Here is a 20,998-nt window from a genome sequence, read left to right on the forward strand (position 1 = left end):
TCTTGGAAAACATTATACTCCGTGTTATTTATCGATCTATTTTTATTGTCACCTGTGATAACCATTCACTATGATTTTATCTAATTCATAAATGGTTAAATGCTATTTGTGGCCAAGTAATGGATGATGTTGATTGGGCTTTTAACATTTGGTACGTAGTATAATATTGGCTGCCGTCGTCTGGTGTTAAATACTGCTGCTTTGGCTGTATGGGACTTTTTCCTTCTGTTCTTTCCTCCTTATTTTGTTCAAATTGTACAAGCCTATATTGCTTGGTTGTGTTCCTAAATTTTTGAAATCTAGCCTTTGGGGTCATCTGCAAGGGTTTTCAATTGAAAATCTTCAATTGGTCGGTCCTTGGTCATTACCCTCGTTAGCATGATTGGCTATGTCTCACAATATGTTATGAGGCTTCTACTGTTTAGGTGTGCTACAGTGAATCTTGGACTGTAGGTTCTATTAAATGCAATAACTAAGTGTTTACTACTACACCTTTTTTTTTCAAGTTAGCAGAAAGTCAAGAAACTCTGGTTGTATCTGAGATTGACCTCAAACCCATTTGCTTCTGGGTGCAACTTTTATTGAGAAAAATCTTCTTCCTAATTCCAAATTTGCTTGTGGACCTTGTTTGTTTGTCAGAGAATCCGGGGTATTCTTTGCTGCCTTTTACGAGTAGTTTCTTTTCTGATGTACGTGTGCCGCCTTTGCCCTAATATGTTGTGGAACGTACTGCTAGGATAAAATCAGATTCTTTGATTTAACTTGCTATGGTAACACATGATTCGTACAAGTGTTGAAGATATCCTTGCACTGTTTGAGTTGTTATAGCTTATCAGATTATGTTTAATGCTTATTGATTTGGTAGCATGTATGTCACTCAACCTTTAGATAGTTGCTCAACTTATGTGCTTAGTGCTTACTATATGATCACGCTGTTTGCTAAGAGGAATCCTATTTATGGTGATAGCCGTTGATGTTTTCAAATTTAAGTGATTCCCTGTTTTATGTTACGCAGCTTATCAGTGTGCTGTTTTCATCTGTTTTAAACTTCAAATTTTTATACCAAATGAACCTAGAATTTAATGTTATCGGGTGTCTTGGCTTGGCTGCTACAAGTAGTTATTGGACGCACTTGAAGATAATGGAGGTTAATCTTGCAGGACTGATGAACGGAAGTCTATTCATATTTACTGTTGCATACAGCATTACTTCGAGCACTTTTACATTGCTAATCAGTGTAATTTTATTGGTTTAGCATAAACTTCCAATTTGATACATTGAAATACTTTCAATACAAATTAAACTTTCACAGTATTCTTTTTAGTTGGTGCTAGCAGTTTTATGAAATTCCAGAAGAGTCATATCGTAAGCCCGAACCATGGCTTTGATGCCTGAAAAGCCTGCTGCTTTGGCAAGTGCCTGAAATTCTCCGGCGGTCCTCTCTTTTCCTCCAGCATTCATATTTGTCAGGTACACATCAAACTGAAACACACTTCGGCTGGTAATGCTACTGTCTGGAATATCTGGTATTACAAGCTCCACTAGCATGAGTTTTCCACCTTCTGGTAATGCTGTGTAGCAGTTCTTAAGTACATTCAAGCACTGTTTATCATCTAGGTTTTTAAGTACCCACTGTCATTTACAAAGATATAATCCCGTTACAAGTCGTGGACAGAAACAAGTACAGAGGTAACTGGAACTTAATCTCACAGTTGCTTACCTTCATGAATATTGCATCTCCTGTAGGAATGCTGGTGAGCATGTCGCCTGCAACGTGCTCGATACCAGGATGGATGGGCTGCTTTTCAATTACTATTGGCAAATCGAAGTTGATGCCTGTAATTGTTGGGTACTTTGATATGATTGCTTTTAGGATTTGTCCATTTCCACCTCCCACATCCACAACTGAATTCAGTCCTTCAAATCCCTTGTACTCTTTCAGAACTTTGTTTATAAACAAGGGATTGAACTCTCTCATAGCATCATAGAAGATTGAAGCAAATCTTTCGTCTTTCTCGATAGCTTCCTTGGGATCCTTGCCATATGCTTTAACCACTGCAACTTCCCCTTCAAGAATCGCGTCTTTCATGTAGTACCTGAGTAACATATCCAAGTCAGCGCTACGAATCTAAACAAATCCTGACTCCGTTAACCTGAAGATGTCTGTGGGCCGGGCTGGCCCGATGCCTGATCCTGCACGAAAAAAGCCCGGCACTACAAGGGCATGAAAAAAGCACGCCCCTACACGAGCACGAAGTCGTGGGCCGCAATATTTTTGGAAAAAGCACAACAAGACACGACATTACTCGATCTGGGGGCACGACAAAGCACACTAATTTAGTAAAATTAGGCTTAAGCACGACGGCCCATGGGCATGGGCACTGTTTTTTAGATTATCAACCCGGCCAACACAATACATAGTGGACTTGGACATGGGCCGGGTCTGTTTATGCCCCCCATGGGCTTGACCCGGCCTACAACCATCTTTACGTTAACCCATGGAGTCGGCTAACTACACATCCTATTCATCAAATTTTACGGGCTCTAAAACTAGTTGAATTTAAGGAAATAGTAAAACGTTACACACATAGTAATTACCAGACGTTGGTCATGAACTTGTCGTTGATCGTACTGAACATGGGTGCTAAAGAACCTTGATCATCTTTACTTTGAAGGAAGTAGCGCGAAAGAGGAGCTAAAGTGTATAGCCTCTGGACTTGACCGTCGTTCTGGTTGTGCTCATCCTCAACTACCGAGCAATACACAACAGAGTGAGAGCTGAGGAGTCGAAGGATGCGATCAACCATCTGTACCATCCGGGTGTGGTCGTTCGTATTAGGATCAACACGAGCAGCAATGTCGGAAGGAGAAAGATGAGTACTAGGCCCTGCTTTATCCATGATCTCGAGGAGGCCGAGATCCATGGCAGTCTTCAATGCCATAGGTAATGCGATTGCGGTCGTCAATTGCATGGCTTGATAGATTGTAGTTTCTTCCTCCATCAGAGATTGCCATCTTCTTTTGCTTACTAAAGAGTTTCAACAATTATCAATTTATTTATACTAACTCGAGGATTACATAAGTGATTGCGTAATGAAAACTCTTTTAAGAACATTCTCATAGTCTATTTTTGACTTAGATTTCCCAATTTGAAACGTATCTACTAAGAACATGACTACCTATTACACAAGGCGATTTAAAAGTGTGTTGTAATCACTTGACTTTTACATGTTTTTTCATAAACTTAGGCCCTGTTTAGTTCACCTTATTTCTCCTGATATGATATGGTCTGATATGGTCTGATCTGATCTTAACTTATTTTTTCTGATCTGATCTGATCTGGTCTGATCTGATTCTTCATAATTAAGTTTAAACAAAAATCTATATTTATTAATATTAAACGACTTACGTGTAAAATAAATGTTACAGAAATTTATAATATTGTTATTATTTATTTGACTTTGCTCGTGATTTAACTATTCCTTATATCAGATAGACCTAGACATGATCTGTACAGATCGGTTATGATCTAGACATATAAGTTCTGATCTGGATATGATCTGTACAAATCGGTTCTGATCTGGACATCATTTGTACAGATCTGTTCTGTTTGGACATGATCAGTTCTGATCTGGACATGATCTGTATAGTTCAGTTCTGATCTAGACATGATCTGTACAGACCTGTTCTGATCTGGACATGATCTGTACAGTTCAGTTCTGATATTGGACATGATCTGTACATATCAGTTTTGATCTGGACATGATATGTACAGACCAGTTCTGATCTGGATATGATCTGTACAGTTCAGTTCTGATCTGGACGTGATCTGTACAGTTCAGTTATGATCTGGACATGATCTGTACATATCAGTTCTGATCTGGACAGATCAATTCTGCTCTAGACATGATTTGTACAGATCATTTCTAATCTGGACATCATCTGTAAATATCAGTTCTGATCTGGTCATGATCAGTATAAATCAATTCTGATTTGGACATGATCTTTGCAGATCAATTCTGATCTGAACATAATCTGTACAGAGTCGATATCTAGACCAGTTATAATCTGGACATATCGATTCTGATCTGGACATGATTTGTACAAATCGGTTTTGATCTGAACATATTGGTTATGTAAGGACCGGTTCTGATGTAGACAAGATATTTGCAGATTTGAACATGATTTGGACATGATCTGTACAGATCAGTTATGATCTGGATATTATTTGATCCTATCAGTTCTGGTCTAGATATATAATGGTTTTGATCTATAAAAATCAGTTTTGATATGGACATGACCTGATCATATCGTTTCTGATCTAGACTTGATGGTTTTAATTTGGACATGATGAATTTGAATGTTTTGTTAATGTTTTTTTATGCCTTAAGTTATAGATTTTAATTGCACCGACAACAACATTCTTTTTTATTAAAGCAATAATAGTAATAAATATTAAATATAATAACAATGATATAAATATATATAATAATCATCATCATCATAATAATCTGCTCTAATCTGGTCTGATCTGATCTGAACTTATTTTTTCTGATCTGATCTGGTCTGATCTGATCTGATCTAATTAAATCGGAAATAAGTAATAAGGTCCTGAAATAAGGTGAACTAAACAGGGCCTAAGTTTACTCCGTTTCTTAAATGGTTAATTTTTCAACCCGTTTAACTCCGTTTAATTATTTATTTATGTTAAAATGTGTGGAAAAAAACTTATTTTTTCTAAATTTATATTATTTGAACTTATCTAAACTTATATTATCTGAAATAAGTTAAAAATAAGTTGGACAAAACAGAGCCTACATAAGACTAGAGTTATTTGTCTAAGCAATCGGTTAATATATTCTTGGAAGGCGTATTTAATTTTGAACTACGGATACTAATGGCTTAGGCTCCGTTCTATTGGATTTATTTTGACTAAACTTATATTATCTGAACATATCAGAATTTTACTGTACTTATCTGAACTTAACTGAATTTACTAAATTTATCTGAACTTATTTTATCTAAAAAAAACTTATTTTGTCTGAAATAAATTTATTTGTTTGTGTAAATGTCTGAAAAAACCTTATTTTTGCTAAACTTAACTGAACTTATCTGAACTTGAACTTAATTATTTTGTCTGAAATAAGTCAAAATAAGTTGAACAGAACAAAGCCTTAAAATCGTAAGTATGTAGTGACTTACTAATGATGCATAAGCAGCACAACACTTACGCGAGCGGTACATCAAGTACATCAATAATGAATAATAATAATAATAATAATAATAATAATAATAATAATAATAATAAATACTGCGTAAATTTTAAATAATAAATAATGAAGTAATAAATATTAAAGTACTATAATTGTGATAGTAATAAATAAATCGTAATAATAATAATTTTAATAATGTTAAGAATGATGCATTTATCTTTTATAGATTGAGTTTTTGCATTCTGAAGGGGGTGAGAGCACAACTTGTTTCTAGACTCTCATCTAACTTTGGGTAAACGTTTTTATAATAGTAATAATAATAATAATAATAATAATAATAATAATAATAATAATAATAATAATAATAATAATAATAATATTCAGAATTGATTCGGCAAAGATCATGTCCAAATCCATCCCTCCCAAATGCCGTTTGGGTTTTTCGCGAGTTCTAAAAGGGGCGCTTGATAAGGTGATTTGCAGACCAGATGACATTGCTTGTTGGGTTCAGTTGCTCGTGTTACCTCTTTGTGTCCTCAGTACTTTTTCTCCGCGTAGTAATCGTGAGTGTTCCTCTGGTGTTAGGCGGCGTCGACAGGAAGAGAGTATCACCTCTGCTATTCGTTCTTGGGGTGAGCCTGGCGGTTCTGAGCGACTTGTCATAGACACATTGGCTAGCGTGTCTCCATTGGACGTTGACGAAGACCATGGTTTGGCGGAGCGTAATATTAAGCAATGCAAGAGAAAGATTTCTGACGGTCACTACACTGCTGCTGTTAGGGTTCTTTCGTCCTCAGGTCTTGCCCCTTACAGTGATGCTACTCTTGCAGATTTGCAAGCAAAATACCCTTCCTTTCCGGTCCCTACCTTACCGGATACCCCTGTTGATCATCACCTTACTGCTTCCTCCGCTGTTGTGTTGGAGCAAATTAGGGGCTTTCCGCGTGGTACTTCGTGCGGTAGAGATGGCTTGCGTGCTCAACACCTTTTGGATTGCTTGGGTGGTGCTGCTGTAGCTGTTTCTGATGAGTTGGTGGATGCTATTACTCAGGTAGTTAATCTCTTTCTTGCTGAAAAGTGTCCTGGTGAGCTTGGAGGATATATTGCTAGTGCCCCTCTTACGCAACTTGTTAAGCCTGGTGGTGGTATTCGGCCTATTGCTGTGGGCACTATTTGGAGGCGCCTTGTTTCTAAGGTCGAGGCTGCTTTGATTGGTCCGCGTTTAGGAACCTATTTAGGAGGGCTTCTGTAACACCCCCAAAATTTGGACCTTTTATATAATCAAAAACCCTGTTTTTATATCATAAAACAATCGTCCAAACCTTGGGAGTGTCACTGCTACATTTATTCTCCATAGAAAATAAATGCAAAGCAACAAAACAATTTAAAATCATTAAAGTCAAAATTAACTAAGTGGTCTAAAAGGTGCCCCATAAAAACTACAACCAATTCCCATAAAATGAATAACAAAAACCAACTTAAACTTAAACTGAAATAGAAATTGTCTCTTGACTAGGTGGTTATTCTAAGCGTCTCCTCACTCGTAGCCAAGTACCTTTATCAACCTGCAAAAATAAATAGAAAAGAGACAAGAGAGACAAACTCCCAAAAATCAGATAAACTGAGTAATTCCAACTCCATCCCGTAAAATAAATAATTTTAGTTTGAAAACATTTTGAGTACATAAAATAGACAATTAAACAACAAGTACCAATTTAATAACTCCATTATTAAACTTATCACATAAAGATCAATATTAATTTAGTGAGGGAAAAAAGAACGCTAAGGGTCGCGCGTAACCCTTGAGAATGGCCAAAATAAGACGAGTACAGAATGTCCCTAGAGTGCACACCCCTCACTAATTGACTATGGGTCTCCGCGACCGCGCACCAATAGAATTAGGAGGAAGACTAAGCAGAAAGTTTATTACAGAATAATAGAAACCTACTAGAAGCCTACCGGGTCTCCACTAAAGTGCACCGATAGAACAACATCTAGAAGGGCAATCTGTTCCTAACCCTTACGGGCTTTTCCCTCTGAGATTACACTTTTCGTAATTAATATTTTAATAAGTCCAACACATAGACAACCAACTCAAGGATCCAAAAACAATACAACTAGCCGTAAGGAACCAGAACCATAATCATAACCACAATTATAAACCAACATTATCCTTCATCACAATAACTTATACCACTGACTCAACCCATATCGAAGAGCTTTTGCATACTCTATCAATCCATTACTACTATTTATATATAAGCATTCATAGTTTATGTCCAAAATCGCAATACTATGTATTACAGTTCAAAGAAATATAAATCAGACACTCACTATTATAAAAGAAATAAGTGTAGTACTTCAAAACAACTTTATATATATATATATATATATATATATATATATATATATATATATATATATATATATATATATATAATACTACTACTATCATATACCTCCATAAACTCACATCGTATATCTCGTATACACAACACTTAAACTCCCTATCACATAATAACACATAAACACATTCAAAATATTTTTCTTAACGGGACCTAAAGATGATGGACATTGAAAATTACCTTGAACGCTTAAAATCCCAAAACTAGCAGTATCCTTGTGGATTCCTATATAGCGTCCATCTACGAACAAATAAAAGAAAAGGAATTGCATCATTCTACGAAGCATAGATGAGGCTGTGAATGATGAATCTCCATATAATTAATGACATAACTTTTTCAAAACATATTACGGCTAAAAGACCAAAACAAATATACGGACTTTAAAATCAAAGAAGCTGCAAAAGCTAATCTTTTAGAGAAATAAAAATATTAGTTTCATCATTTGATAATAAAATAAAACAAACCAAAATAAAAGAAGTAGCTTCTATTAATTCTACAGCAATACCAAGAGTAAGTGAAAAGGATTAGAAGACAACAATCGAGCCTTCAAAACTGTTTTCTTTGTTTCATAAAAGCAACATACAATACTACATTCCCATTACATACCGAAGAAGATAAAAGGAAAAGAATGTAGAGTAAAAGAAAAACAAAGAAAGGAACAGAGGAGGCGGCTCACTAATAAACTGGTGGTTCGATTTAGACGAAGGTAATAGTGACGGCGGTGGATGCAGTGGTGCGTGCTACGGAGTCAGAAACAGAACCGATCCATAATGAGAGAGGTTGAAAATGGTGATTACGAGTTGGTGATTATGACGGCAAGGGAGATACCCAGGGATTACTTTGAGAACTCTAATTAGAGTAGGCCATGAATTTGGATTTAATAGGTTATTTATACTTTAGGTCCATATTAGGGTTTCAACAACTAGAAAACTCAATACTCCTGATTTAGTTTCATATATAAAAAAAAACGAGCTACATAAATATAATTTCAAAATCGGTTTTATAATTTACTTAAATAAAATTATTAAAATCTTTATTTTAAATCATTTTGAAATACTAATAATTTTTTTTTTATTATTAGGTATAACCGAAAATTTGGGGTATTACATCTACTCCCCCTAAAAACAAAGTTCGTCCTCGAACTTTACAGTTAGCTCTCACATAAGAACCACTTATAATAAAACTTCGGGGAATTACATTCACCCCCTCTAAAAACAAAGTTCGCCCTCGAGCTTTAATGTTAGCTCTAATGATGGATACTCGAAACAAGAAAACTTGAGATATTACACCTACCACTCCTTAAAATAAGGTCAGTCCCCTAACTAGAAGTTCGTCCTAAGACTTTAAGGTTAGCTACATACGACTACTTTGTACAAAAGAAATGAATAAACTAGTATCACACTCTACCCCTCTTAAAAGGAGTTTCGTCCCCGAAACTCTGATCTAAAATGTGCTACTCTTGCCATGCGCTTACTATCAAGACATATCATCACATGTGACACGTCATATAAACCCAAAAATAGGTTACACACATCAATATTCTAAGGTAAAAGTAGACTCATAAACAATAAATTGTAACGGATGTTATAATCTACGCATGGAATCTGTTATAAAGAAAAAAAAGGATAACGTAACCCAAACATTGTAACCAATAACATGCTAAGGGATGCAGCACGAGCTTCTGGTCGCCTCTTTTGGCAATTATGTGATCGTTTTCAGATAATGGTTCCTTCATGAAAGTCGAAGATATCGAAAAGTTAATGAAGTTAGGCTTAAGAATCGCTCGATTCAGAGTTGTGAGCTAGGAGGTACGCCCTTTTAAATTCTAGTGTTGATATAGTCTCATATTCGCATGGGGGTTGGGTTGGGTGGGAAACTATTTTATCGACCTTCAATTGAGCAATCACTTCTCAAGGTCACTTATAGAACAAGGGAAAGAAAATAAAATAACATATTACAGTACTAGAACTAAGTACTTCACATCATATAAGGAAGAGAAAAGACACATAGTAATACTTGAATCAAGTACTCCACGTCACTTAAACCCTTTTCGTGACCTGCTCTTACGGCTTTATTAAAACCTAATTCATCTTATTTACATTTATCTTAAACAACCCAATTCATTTTATTAATCCTACTTCTTCATTATTCCATTTAGTCCTAATTTAAAACTCGACCCTAGGATATGAAGATCCTAACAAGAACTGAAACCTAAGCTCTGGATACCAATTTGTAACACCCCCAAAATTTGGACCTTTTATATAATAAAAAACCCTGTTTTCATATCATAAAACAATCGTCCAAACCTTGGGAGTGTCACTGCTACATTTATTCTCCATAGAAAATAAATGCAAAGCAACAAAACAATTTAAAATCATTAAAGTCAAAATTAACTAAGTGGTCTAAAAGGTGCCCCATAAAAACTACAACCAATTCCCATAAAATGAATAACAAAAACCAACTTAAACTTAAACTGAAATAGAAATTGTCTCTTGACTAGGTGGTTATTCTAAGCGTCTCCTCACTCGTAGCCAAGTACCTTTACCAACCTGCAAAAATAAATAGAAAAGAGACAAGAGAGACAAACTCCCAAAAATCAGATAAACTGAGTAATTCCAACTCCATCCCGTAAAATAAATAATTTTAGTTTGAAAACATTTTGAGTACATAAAATAGACAATTAAACAACAAGTACCAATTTAATAACTCCATTATTAAACTTATCACATAAAGATCAATATTAATTAAGTGAGGGAAAAAAGAACGCTAAGGGTCGCGCGTAACCCTTGAGAATGGTCAAAATAAGACGAGTACAGAATGTCCCTAGTGTGCACACCCCTCACTAATTTACTATGGGTCTCCGCGACCGCGCACCAATAGAATTAGGAGGAAGACTAAGCAGAAAGTTTATTACAGAATAATAGAAACCTACTAGAAGCCTACCGGGTCTCCACTAAAGTGCACCGATAGAACAACATCTAGAAGGGCAACCTGTTCCTAACCCTTACGGGCTTTTCCCTCTGAGATTACACTTTTCGTAATTAATATTTTAATAAGTCCAACACATAGACAACCAACTCAAGGATCCAAAAACAATACAACTAGCCGTAAGGAACCAGAACCATAATCATAACCACAATTATAAACCAACATTATCCTTCATCACAATAACTTATACCACTGACTCAACCCATATCGAAGAGCTTTTGCATACTCTATCAATCCATTACTACTATTTATATATAAGCATTCATAGTTTATGTCCAAAATCGCAATACTATGTATTACAGTTCAAAGAAATATAAATAAGACACTCACTATTATAAAAGAAATAAGTGTAGTACTTCAAAACAACTTTATATATAATATATATATATATATATATATATATATATATATATATATATATATATATATATATATATATATATATATATATATATATATATATATATATATATACTACTACTATCATATACCTCCATAAACTCACATCGTATATCTCGTATACACAACACTTAAACTCCCTATCACATAATAACACATAAACACATTCAAAATATTTTTCTTAACGGGACCTAAAGATGATGGACATTGAAAATTACCTAGAACGCTTAAAATCCCAAAACTAGCAGTATCCTTGTGGATTCCTATATAGCGTCCATCTACGAACAAATAAAAGAAAAGGAATTGCATCATTCTACGAAACATAGATGAGGCTTTGAATGATGAATCTCCATATAATTAATGACATAACTTTTTCAAAACAAGTTACGGCTAAAAGACCAAAACAAATATACAGACTTTAAAATCAAAGAAGCTGCAAAAGCTAATCTTTTAGAGAAATAAAAATATTAGTTTCATCATTTGATAATAAAATAAAACAAACCAAAATAAAAGAAGTAGCTTCTATTAATTCTACAGCAATACCAAGAGTAAATGAAAAGGATTAGAAGACAACAATCGAGCCTTCAAAACTGTTTTCTTTGTTTCATAAAAGCAACATACAAAACTACATTCCCATTACATACCGAAGAAGATAAAAGGAAAAGAATGTAGAGTAAAAGAAAAACAAAGAAAGGAACAGAGGAGGCGGCTCACTAATAAACTGGTGGTTCGATTTAGACGAAGGTAATAGTGACGGCGGTGGATGCAGTGGTGCGTGCTACGGAGTCAGAAACAGAACCGATCCATAATGAGAGAGGTTGAAAATGGTGATTACGAGTTGGTGATGATGACGGCAAGGGAGATACCCAGGGATTACTTTGAGAACTCTAATTAGAGTAGGCCATGAATTTGGATTTAATAGGTTATTTATACTTTAGGTCCATATTAGGGTTTCAACAACTAGAAAACTCAATACTCCTGATTTAGTTTATATATAAAAAAAAACGAGCTACATAAATATAATTTCAAAATCGGTTTTATAATTTACTTAAATAAAATTATTAAAATCTTTATTTTAAATCATTTTGAAATACTAATAATTTTTTTTTTATTATTAGGTATAACCGAAAATTTGGGGTATTACAGCTTCAGTTTGGTGTTGGGGTTCCAGCAGGTGGTGAGGCCATTCTTCATGCTGTTAATCGTTTGGTTGAGGCTCGTGGGGCTGATGTTGGCCTCTCTATGTTATTGGTGGATTTTCGGAATGCGTTCAATTTAGTTGATCGATCGGCTTTGTTGCGTGAGGTTCGGCTACATTGTCCTGCTCTTTCGCATTGGGTTGAATTCTGTTACTCTTCTCCAGCGTGGCTGTATTATGGGGAGCATACCTTGTGGTCTTGTCAAGGTGTGCAGCAAGGGGATCCTCTCGGTCCATTGCTTTTTTCTCTAGTTCTACATCCATTGGTATGTCGAATCAGAGACTCTTTTGATCTATCTCTTCAGGCTTGGTACTTGGACGATGGCACTATCGTTGGTGACACTTTGGTGGTTGGAAAGGTCTTGGAGTTGATTTTGGAGGAGGGTCCTCATTTAGGTCTCCATGTTAATGTTGAGAAGACAGAGGTTTTCTGGCCTTCGGAAGACCCATGCAGTCGTCTAGAGGGTGTTTTTCCTTCGGATATTGCTCGTCCTGCGCTTGGTGTTAAGTTGCTTGGTGGTCCAGTCAGTACGGATTCCTCTTTTTGTAAGGAGTTGGTTTCGCAGCGTGTGTCGAAGACTGTTGTGTTGATGGATGCTGTAGCTACGCTTAATGATCCCCAGTGTGAGTTGTTGCTTCTTCGTGCGTGTACTGGAGTTTCTAAACTCTACTTTGCTATGCGCACTTGTCCGCCTCATCTTTTCGAAGCGGCCCAATTATCTTTTGATGTGGCTCTTCGGGCTTCTTTGGAGCGTATCGTGACTGCTTCGGGACCTGGGTTCGGTGACTGGCAATGGCGTCTTGCCACCTTGCCTTATTCTTATGGAGGATTGGGTGTTTATTCGGCTGGTGATGTTCGGAATTATGCTTTTCTTGCATCCCGTTTGCAGTCTTCTGGTTTGCAGGATTTGCTTCTTCGGCTTTCAGGTGTTGATGGTCCGGGACCGGCCTTTGATGATGCTCTTGGTCTTTTCAATAGGACCGTGGAAACCGACCTTATCAGTAGCCCTAGTGAGATCGCTGCCCCAACACTCATGAAGAAATTGGCAGACATATATTTCACGAAGGTTACTGCTGATGCGGAATCCGCCTACTCCTTATCTTCACGTCAGGTTGCCCTATGGAAATCACAGCAGGGGGATCACTCCTCAGCTTGGTTGCGGGCAGTCCCCATCTCAGGTTTAGGCCAGACTATGAACGGTAAGACTTATCGTTTGGTTCTTTGCTATCGGTTGGGTATTCCGTTGTTCTCTGATTCGACGCCGTGTTCTGCTTGCTCTCGGGTTTTCGATGAGGACATTTATGGGGATCATGCCGTGTCTTGTGCTGGGATTGTGGGTATCAAACATCGACATAATGTTGTCCGTGATACCCTTTTGGATATTTGCTATCGGTCGGGGATTTCTGCTCGCAGGGAGGTTGATGTTGGGCTGACTAGTGAGAGTGATGGTGCTCTTCGTCCTGCAGATATATTGCTTTATTCATGGGATGGCGGTCTAGATGTGTGTGTTGACTTGACTGGGTCTTCCCCTATGATGCAATCGGGGTTTTCAGGCTTCGTTCCGGGTCGGGTTGTGGCGGTTGCAGCACAGCGGAAGCAGGATAAGTATGCGGCACGTTGTAGGGCTTTGGGTTACGGTTTCTTACCTTTTTCCTTCTCTTCTTTTGGGGAATTAGAGAAAGGGGCTGTTTCTTTGCTGAAGCGGGTCCAGGCGTACTCCAGGGCTCAAGACATTGGGGCGCGGGCAGCTGCCCACATTTTCAGCAGGATCGGGTTCGCCATAGCCAGAGGAGTGGGGGCCCAGATTGTATCTCGGCTCCCCTCCAACTTCTTGTAGTTCACCTGATCTTTGTAGCTTGTTAAGCTTGTAACGTTTTGGTGTTTTCCCATTATAATAATAATAATAATAATAATAATAATAATAATAATAATAATAATAATAATTTTGATTGTAATAATAATAATAATAATAATAATAATAATAATAATAATAATAAGGCTTACCGATGTGTGTTGTGTTACCGGTTGGGGGTTCCTTTGTTCTCTGTTACGGGGCCATGTTCTGCTTGTTCCAAGGTCTTTGCGGGAGACATCTTTGGTGATCATGCGGTGTCATGTGCTGGCATCGTGGGTATTAAACATCGACATAATGTGGTTCGAGATACCCTTGTTGATGTTTTGTTATCGCTCTGGGATTTCGGCCGGAAGGAGGTTGACATTGGTCTATCTGGAGGGAACGATGGAGCTCTCCGACCAGCAGACGTGTTGCTCTACTCTTGGGACCGGGGATGTGATGTGTGTGTTGACTTGACGGGATCATCTCCTTTGACACAATCTGGGTTGTCTGGATTTGCTCCGGGCCGGGTTGTGACTGATGCGGCTATTCGGAAACAGGTCAAGTACGAAGCACGTTGCAGGGCCATTGGTTATGGCTTTCTTCTGTTCTCTTTCTCTTCTTTGGGGGAGCTGGATAAGGATGCTGTTGCGTTGCTGAAGCGGATTCAGAAGTTTTCTAGGACGCAGGACATTGGGGCTCGTGCTGCTGCTCATATTTTCACTAGGATAGGCTTTGCTATAGCCAGGGGAGTGGGGGCCCAGATTGTATCTCGGCTTCCCACTAATTATTTGTAAAATATTGATTTTGTTAGCATTTGATTTATAATTATAATAATAATAATAATAATAATAATAATAATAATAATAATAATAATAATAATAATAATAATAATAATAATATTGTAACACCCCGACAATTCTCTCTTTTCTAAAATAACCTTTTTATATAAAACTTAGAGAATTATCAAGGCATTATCGCCCGTGTGAAAACGTAACGGCTTATTCAGAATTTTGCAGCGGAAAACATAAAATTAACTTTAGGTTTATAATTAATCGATTACAGGTTTAATCCCAAAAACCAACCAACGAAAATAAGGAAATATAAATAGTACGACAAATTTGAAGTCCAAATTAACAAACCAAGTCACTTAGCAAAACAAAACTAAATACAAGCTCTATAATCCTGATCCCAATGACGCATCACCTTCAAACCTGTAGATGGGAAATGCTTATTGATCCTTAGAGACTGCTCACCAAAGATGGGTCATCACATGATCAATAAGGCATAGCCATGATCAAGACACACAAACAAAGCACGTAATCAGCAAAGCTGAGTACTACATACTAAAACAAAAACAATCCTAACATGATACTATTCAACGAACAATCCTAACATGATACTAATGAACATAAATAAGGGCAGACCAAACATGTTAATTTGACGACCATACTTGACTAGACTAGGCTAGACTGGACTAGACATTTATAATAACAATATTATTTTAATTGAGATAGTCAATGGACCGAGTTTTCCATCCAGAAACTTCTTCACTAAGGAAACGAGGTACGGGCGCGACTCCGTAAACCCCAATGACCTGCGATATCGAGGGACTTTTAAATAAAATAGAACATGGTGATCAATCCGGTCCGAGAAAAGGCCATGGGCTACCACCATGAACCCCAACTCCTGTTTGTCCGTCACTTCAGACGTGCACAGTCTAAAGCTATTGCTATTCAGTTTCACTTTACATGATTTACATATTAAAACTCTGTTATGACTCAACAATCACATAAGTCATACAATCACCAATTGTTCACAATTATTTTTATCTTGGAATTAAGTAAAGTGATCACAAAGGTATCAATCAAGACTAATTCCAATTAAATTCAACCTTTCCTTTAATACTGATCAACCCCTCTATATGGGTATAAGGTTTCAACTTACTAAACAAGGTCCACGGCCCTCATAAAGTAGTGAAAAGCTAAAAGGGAACAACAATCAATCGATCTGAATCAATATATATATATAATAATCTAGTGTTCCCAACCAACATGTCTGTATCAATCATCCATACTAACATGCTATAATTCTCATAACGAAATATATATGCTTAACATGTCCATCCAACAATATTAAACATGCACTTTCAACATAACCAAGTTCATCAACAATTTCAACATAACCCAGTTCATCAACAATTTCAACATAGTTTCAACAAATCACACACATTCCAAGCACCCAGGTATGTACGTACCTTGTGTAAACAAATTGATAGGCTACTATAAAAATATCAAGAGTCGCCTACAAAGAATTCTCCACCTAAAAACAACCAATATAGATTCATATCAACTCACATTGAATTTTCAGCAACATTAGGGTGCTTCAAACCCTCCCTAAACATAATTAGAAAATTCCCCAATGTCAACACTTATCTACTAAACCTCCTAGCATAGTGATTACTACACTAATGATCACCAATTATCATAAACTTCAATAAAGCATCCCTTTTTAAAATTCCAGCAATATAAAATAGTTTAAACCTTCACCAAAACATAATTAATATGCTTAAAATCATAAAAACAATAACTTTAATAATTCATAAACATTCTACCATGATTTAAAATCATTAAAACCTTAAAAATTCATACTTCATTAATTAAAACCATTATTTCAATCAAATTGTATAATCTGAAAATTAATAATTTAATTATGCAAAACATGAAATATGAAATTCATAACTTATTAATAAAAACCATAATTTAATTCAATAAAAGCACGAATTATATTAATAAAACGTAAATAAAGAATTTAATTAGTTTAGGGTTTAAGAATTAACCAAGGGAGAAGAGAGGGAGGTGTTGGAAGACGGTGACAGGCTAAATCGCACTCCTATCAAAGATAAACCTAACGTTCATCAACTAAAAATATAGCAAGGGAAGCAGGGATCGTATCCACAGGGAAACAGTGTTCTTTCTACTATTAAAAGACTAATCTAGACTATTGGTAACAAGAATTGGATTGGTTTGTATATTAAACTAAAGCAAATAATCAAATCGGAAGATAACAATATTAAAAGAATCTAGGGCAGCGGTTCACCATAAATGCAGACCGGGATTGGACAACGGACAATGACAATCAATTAACAATCATAACTAGGAAAACATGCATCTCTCGAATCTTATGAATTCCTTAGGATAGAACAACTAGCGGGCTCTCGCTACGTACTAGAAATAATTCCTATCTAATAGCCACAAACCAAAAACATCAGATTTATACCTCTCGACGCATAATCTAAGGTTAATCAAACTCAAATCAAAATAGTCCGGCCAAACAGAATTGACGAGCAATAATAATAAGCTATAGAAATTAATCAATCAATCAAATATCATGTCCACATATAATCCAATCATGCATTCATGGATCCCCTAAACCCTAGAAATTAAACTACTCACTCATGATAATAAATAACAAAGCAATTAATATAATAGAAAACATGATTAAAGCAATAAACTAAATTAGAACAAGAAGCAATACCTAATTGAAGAACAATGAATAATGAAAGCTTGAATTTTTGATTGAAAATAAAACTAAGTATTGGAACAAATTTGAGAGAATAATAAGCTAAGAAAATAAACTCAAGGTTCAAAACTAAAAATAAAAGGTGTCACTAAAAATATAAGGGGCTAGTATTTATAGTTTGCCCAAAATAGAGACCAAAATCGGAAATAAAAACTCGCGAAATATGCTGGAGGTTGGCGTCGCCCGATCGGGCGACGCTTCGCCCGATCGGGCAATGTGCTCGATAGACGGCCCGATCGGGCGAATTTCCGCCCGATCGGGCGGTTGCAAAATGCCCAGAACAGCGCCCAGAATGACCGCCCGATCCGGATCGGGCGAAGCCCGGCCGATCGGGCGCGTGTTGAAACTGCACGATCCTCTATCTTCAAAACATCATATCTCCTTCGTTATTCGTCAGAATTAGGCGAGTCACCACTTGTTGGAAAGCTATTGAAGTCTAGAATCCAACTCAATTGGAATTACATCATTTAGAGTTGTAGAACTTGAGTTATGCTTAAAATAGTGGACTATAGTCATTTTTGTACTTCCTTCGTTATTCGCTTTGCTTCAAAACTCTTCAAACTTAATGTTTGTGCTCTCGAAAGTACATAATTTCTTGTATTGATTCAAATGAGTAGGAAATGCACAAAAATATGCTAATTCCTACAATGATGAACCTGAAACTACAAACACACTACAAGGAGCACATTAGTACTAAAAATCGCTCCGAAGAGCTCATTTGAGATCAAAAGTACTAAGGGACGGGGGTAAAAACTCTATATAAAACACACATATCAGACGGGAAGGGCGGCGGCAGAAGGGCAGGAGGCCGGCTAGGCGGCGCGGCTGGGCGCAGAGAGGGTGGTCGCGTTCGGTGGTCGAACGGTGGGGGTTGTTGCTAGTGACGAGAGAGGAAGAAACGAAGAGGAAGGGAGGATTAATGGCTGGGCAGCGCAGCAGCAACGCTGCAGGTGGGCGACGCAGCGTGGATGCCTTGACGAAGGTGGTGCAGCGACTGCGGTGGCACGGCGGCTGTGGTAATGGCTCACTTGCGCCGGAAGAAAGAAAATGAGGGGTGATGTCGTGCGTGGAGGAGCAGGGGGGAAAGGAGGCTGGCTGGCCAACGGTTGGCGGTGCGGCAGCAGCGAGGTGGTTGATGCGCTGGTGGCCAGTGGTTAAGCAGCAAGCAAAGGTGAAGAAAGCAGGGTTTGGAAGTTTTTCTAGTTCACGTGAAGAAGAAAGAATAAGGAGGGTTTGGGAGCTTTTGATTTTTTTCACGTGAATGTTGAAACAAGGGTAGGAATATTATGGGCTTATTTACTTTGGGTTTTACCAAGTTGGGCTAAGATTAGGATTGAGCTTTAATGTTTGAATCCAAAACCGATTAGGATTATTTTTCCAAATTCAATTGAACGTGTTTTCGTAATTCGAATTCTTTTCAACGTAAAATTCCAAAACTATTTTTGATTTCATGAATCGTTAAAAATATTCAAAATGTAAATAAAATAAAATCAATCATACCTTAAATATATAAATATATTAATAAATTTCATAAATTTCATTTAAATATAAATAACTATACGTTAAATTATATTAATAAACTTTATAAATTTACGGGGGATTACAAATAATAACTATTTGTAAATTTTTTGACTTTTAGCATTTGATTTATAGTATAATAATAATAATAATAATAATAATAATAATAATAATAATAATAATAATAATAATAAAGTTGAATATAATTGAAATGAAGTAAACCAAACTGAACTAATTTAATTGAATTGAATTGAAAAAAAATTAACATTCAACCAAAAAGAACAGGGCTTAATAAGCATGAATAAATACTCCTTATGTTCTCGAATAATATTAGTCATACTTGAAATCTTGACACTATTCACAATTGAAAAAAATCTTCTAATTTCTTTCAAATACACATTTCAAAACATATTCAGGCCGGGTGAGATCTTGTTTTATTCATCTCGTGTGTACGTTGTTTCACAAAACAATTTTTTGTAATTTTTTAACCTATGTATTTTGAGATAAACACGTTTAAATATTGAGTTGTAACGGGTGAAAAAGTCAAATAGAACTAATATTCAAGGAAGATGGGAGTACTTAATATCATTATTACTAATACCATTATAATTACACGATCGAGTATTATTATTTTTATTATTATTTATTTTTTATTCTTGATATTTTATATTAACAGGTTATTAATAATTTATGGTTAATAATCAACAATGATAGTAGTGATTAGTTAATAAATACTAGCTTTCTATATATCACGCGATGCGTGGTTGTAATTAAAAACGCATATATAATAATACTTATGTGAGGGGGTCGAATAAGAGGCTAATGCGTGACCTCGTCCCTCGTGGGTGTGACGATTCTTTTTATTCAATCAAGTGTAATTGGATTTCCTGTGAGTTTACACCCAATTGACTAGTAATATAGGAGTCGCCATTCAGTTTTTAAAAACAATGAGAAAAACTGTCAAAACCCGGTTATCGTGACATAAAGGGAGTGCAATTATGTTTGACCACGACGGCCGTAGGTTCCCTTGTGATCCCTGGTGTGGGGATCTCTCAACATACACCCGCAAGGTAGAGATTGAGGGTTCGGGGGACTGTAACTACCGAGAGGAGTACTTCGCTCGTCGATAACTCCAGAGGCAGGATATCCTTACTAGCTCAGCATAAATAATTTAAGGGACATGCGTTAACTATTAAACTAATCTGAGTTGATTTTAGCAATATGCAACATATAATACTAGATCGATCGTGATTATCTGATTTAAATAGCATTAAGGGACCTAGCATGATAATCCAATTTCCCAAAAATATTATATTTGTTAGGCGTGATAGAACAATCAGATTTAGTTAGTTTAACAGTTCATAAAAAGGGAAGCAATTAAATCATCGAAAAGGGACACATTACGACGCCCCCTTGAGATGTGCGTCACGGTTCTCAGAAAACTAACCACTTTGACTTTGCTATTTCTCCTTTTTATTTAACGAATCTCAAATTATGGGACAGGATACGTTCTGTTCGATTTATGGATCGATTGCGACAGAACGCGTGAACAGTTTCGCAGCGTGAGGCTTAGGCTAAGGGTTGGAGTCAATACTCAGAATATAATTGTGTGTTGTGTGTTTCTTTCACGTCGAATTTGGGGCTGTATTTATAGGGAAGAGTTCGTGGAAAGATAGAATTGCAGAGTTCTAATCCACAAAGAATTAGGAAAAAACACGTACCCAGGTATTTTCAGCGCCCAGCTCTGGGCGTCAAAGATTTCGGCGCCCAACTCTGGGCGTTGAAAATAGGACCCATGCAATTTCAGCGCCCAGGGCTGGGCGTTGAAATTGACGTTTGGGCTGTTTCTTAGTCAGATTC

At 36.5% G+C, this 20,998-nt stretch overlaps 1 protein-coding gene across 1 annotated transcript; it reads right to left on the reverse strand.

Annotated features, from left to right (window-relative positions):
- Positions 1-1,250: 1,250 nt before the first annotated feature.
- Positions 1,251-3,034, reverse strand: LOC110797628 (flavonoid 3'-O-methyltransferase FOMT). The gene is made up of 3 exons (XM_022002732.2): positions 2,599-3,034; positions 1,721-2,096; positions 1,251-1,632 (listed from the first exon to the last, which is right to left on the reverse strand). The coding sequence occupies exons 1-3, from the start codon at positions 3,000-3,002 to the stop codon at positions 1,321-1,323; spliced, it is 1,092 nt and encodes a 363-aa protein (XP_021858424.2). The 5' UTR covers positions 3,003-3,034; the 3' UTR covers positions 1,251-1,320.
- Between the last annotated feature and the right edge of the window lie 17,964 nt (positions 3,035-20,998).

This window comes from Spinacia oleracea, chromosome 6, assembly GCF_020520425.1.
Source record: "Spinacia oleracea cultivar Varoflay chromosome 6, BTI_SOV_V1, whole genome shotgun sequence".
Classification (NCBI taxonomy): domain Eukaryota; kingdom Viridiplantae; phylum Streptophyta; class Magnoliopsida; order Caryophyllales; family Amaranthaceae; genus Spinacia; species Spinacia oleracea.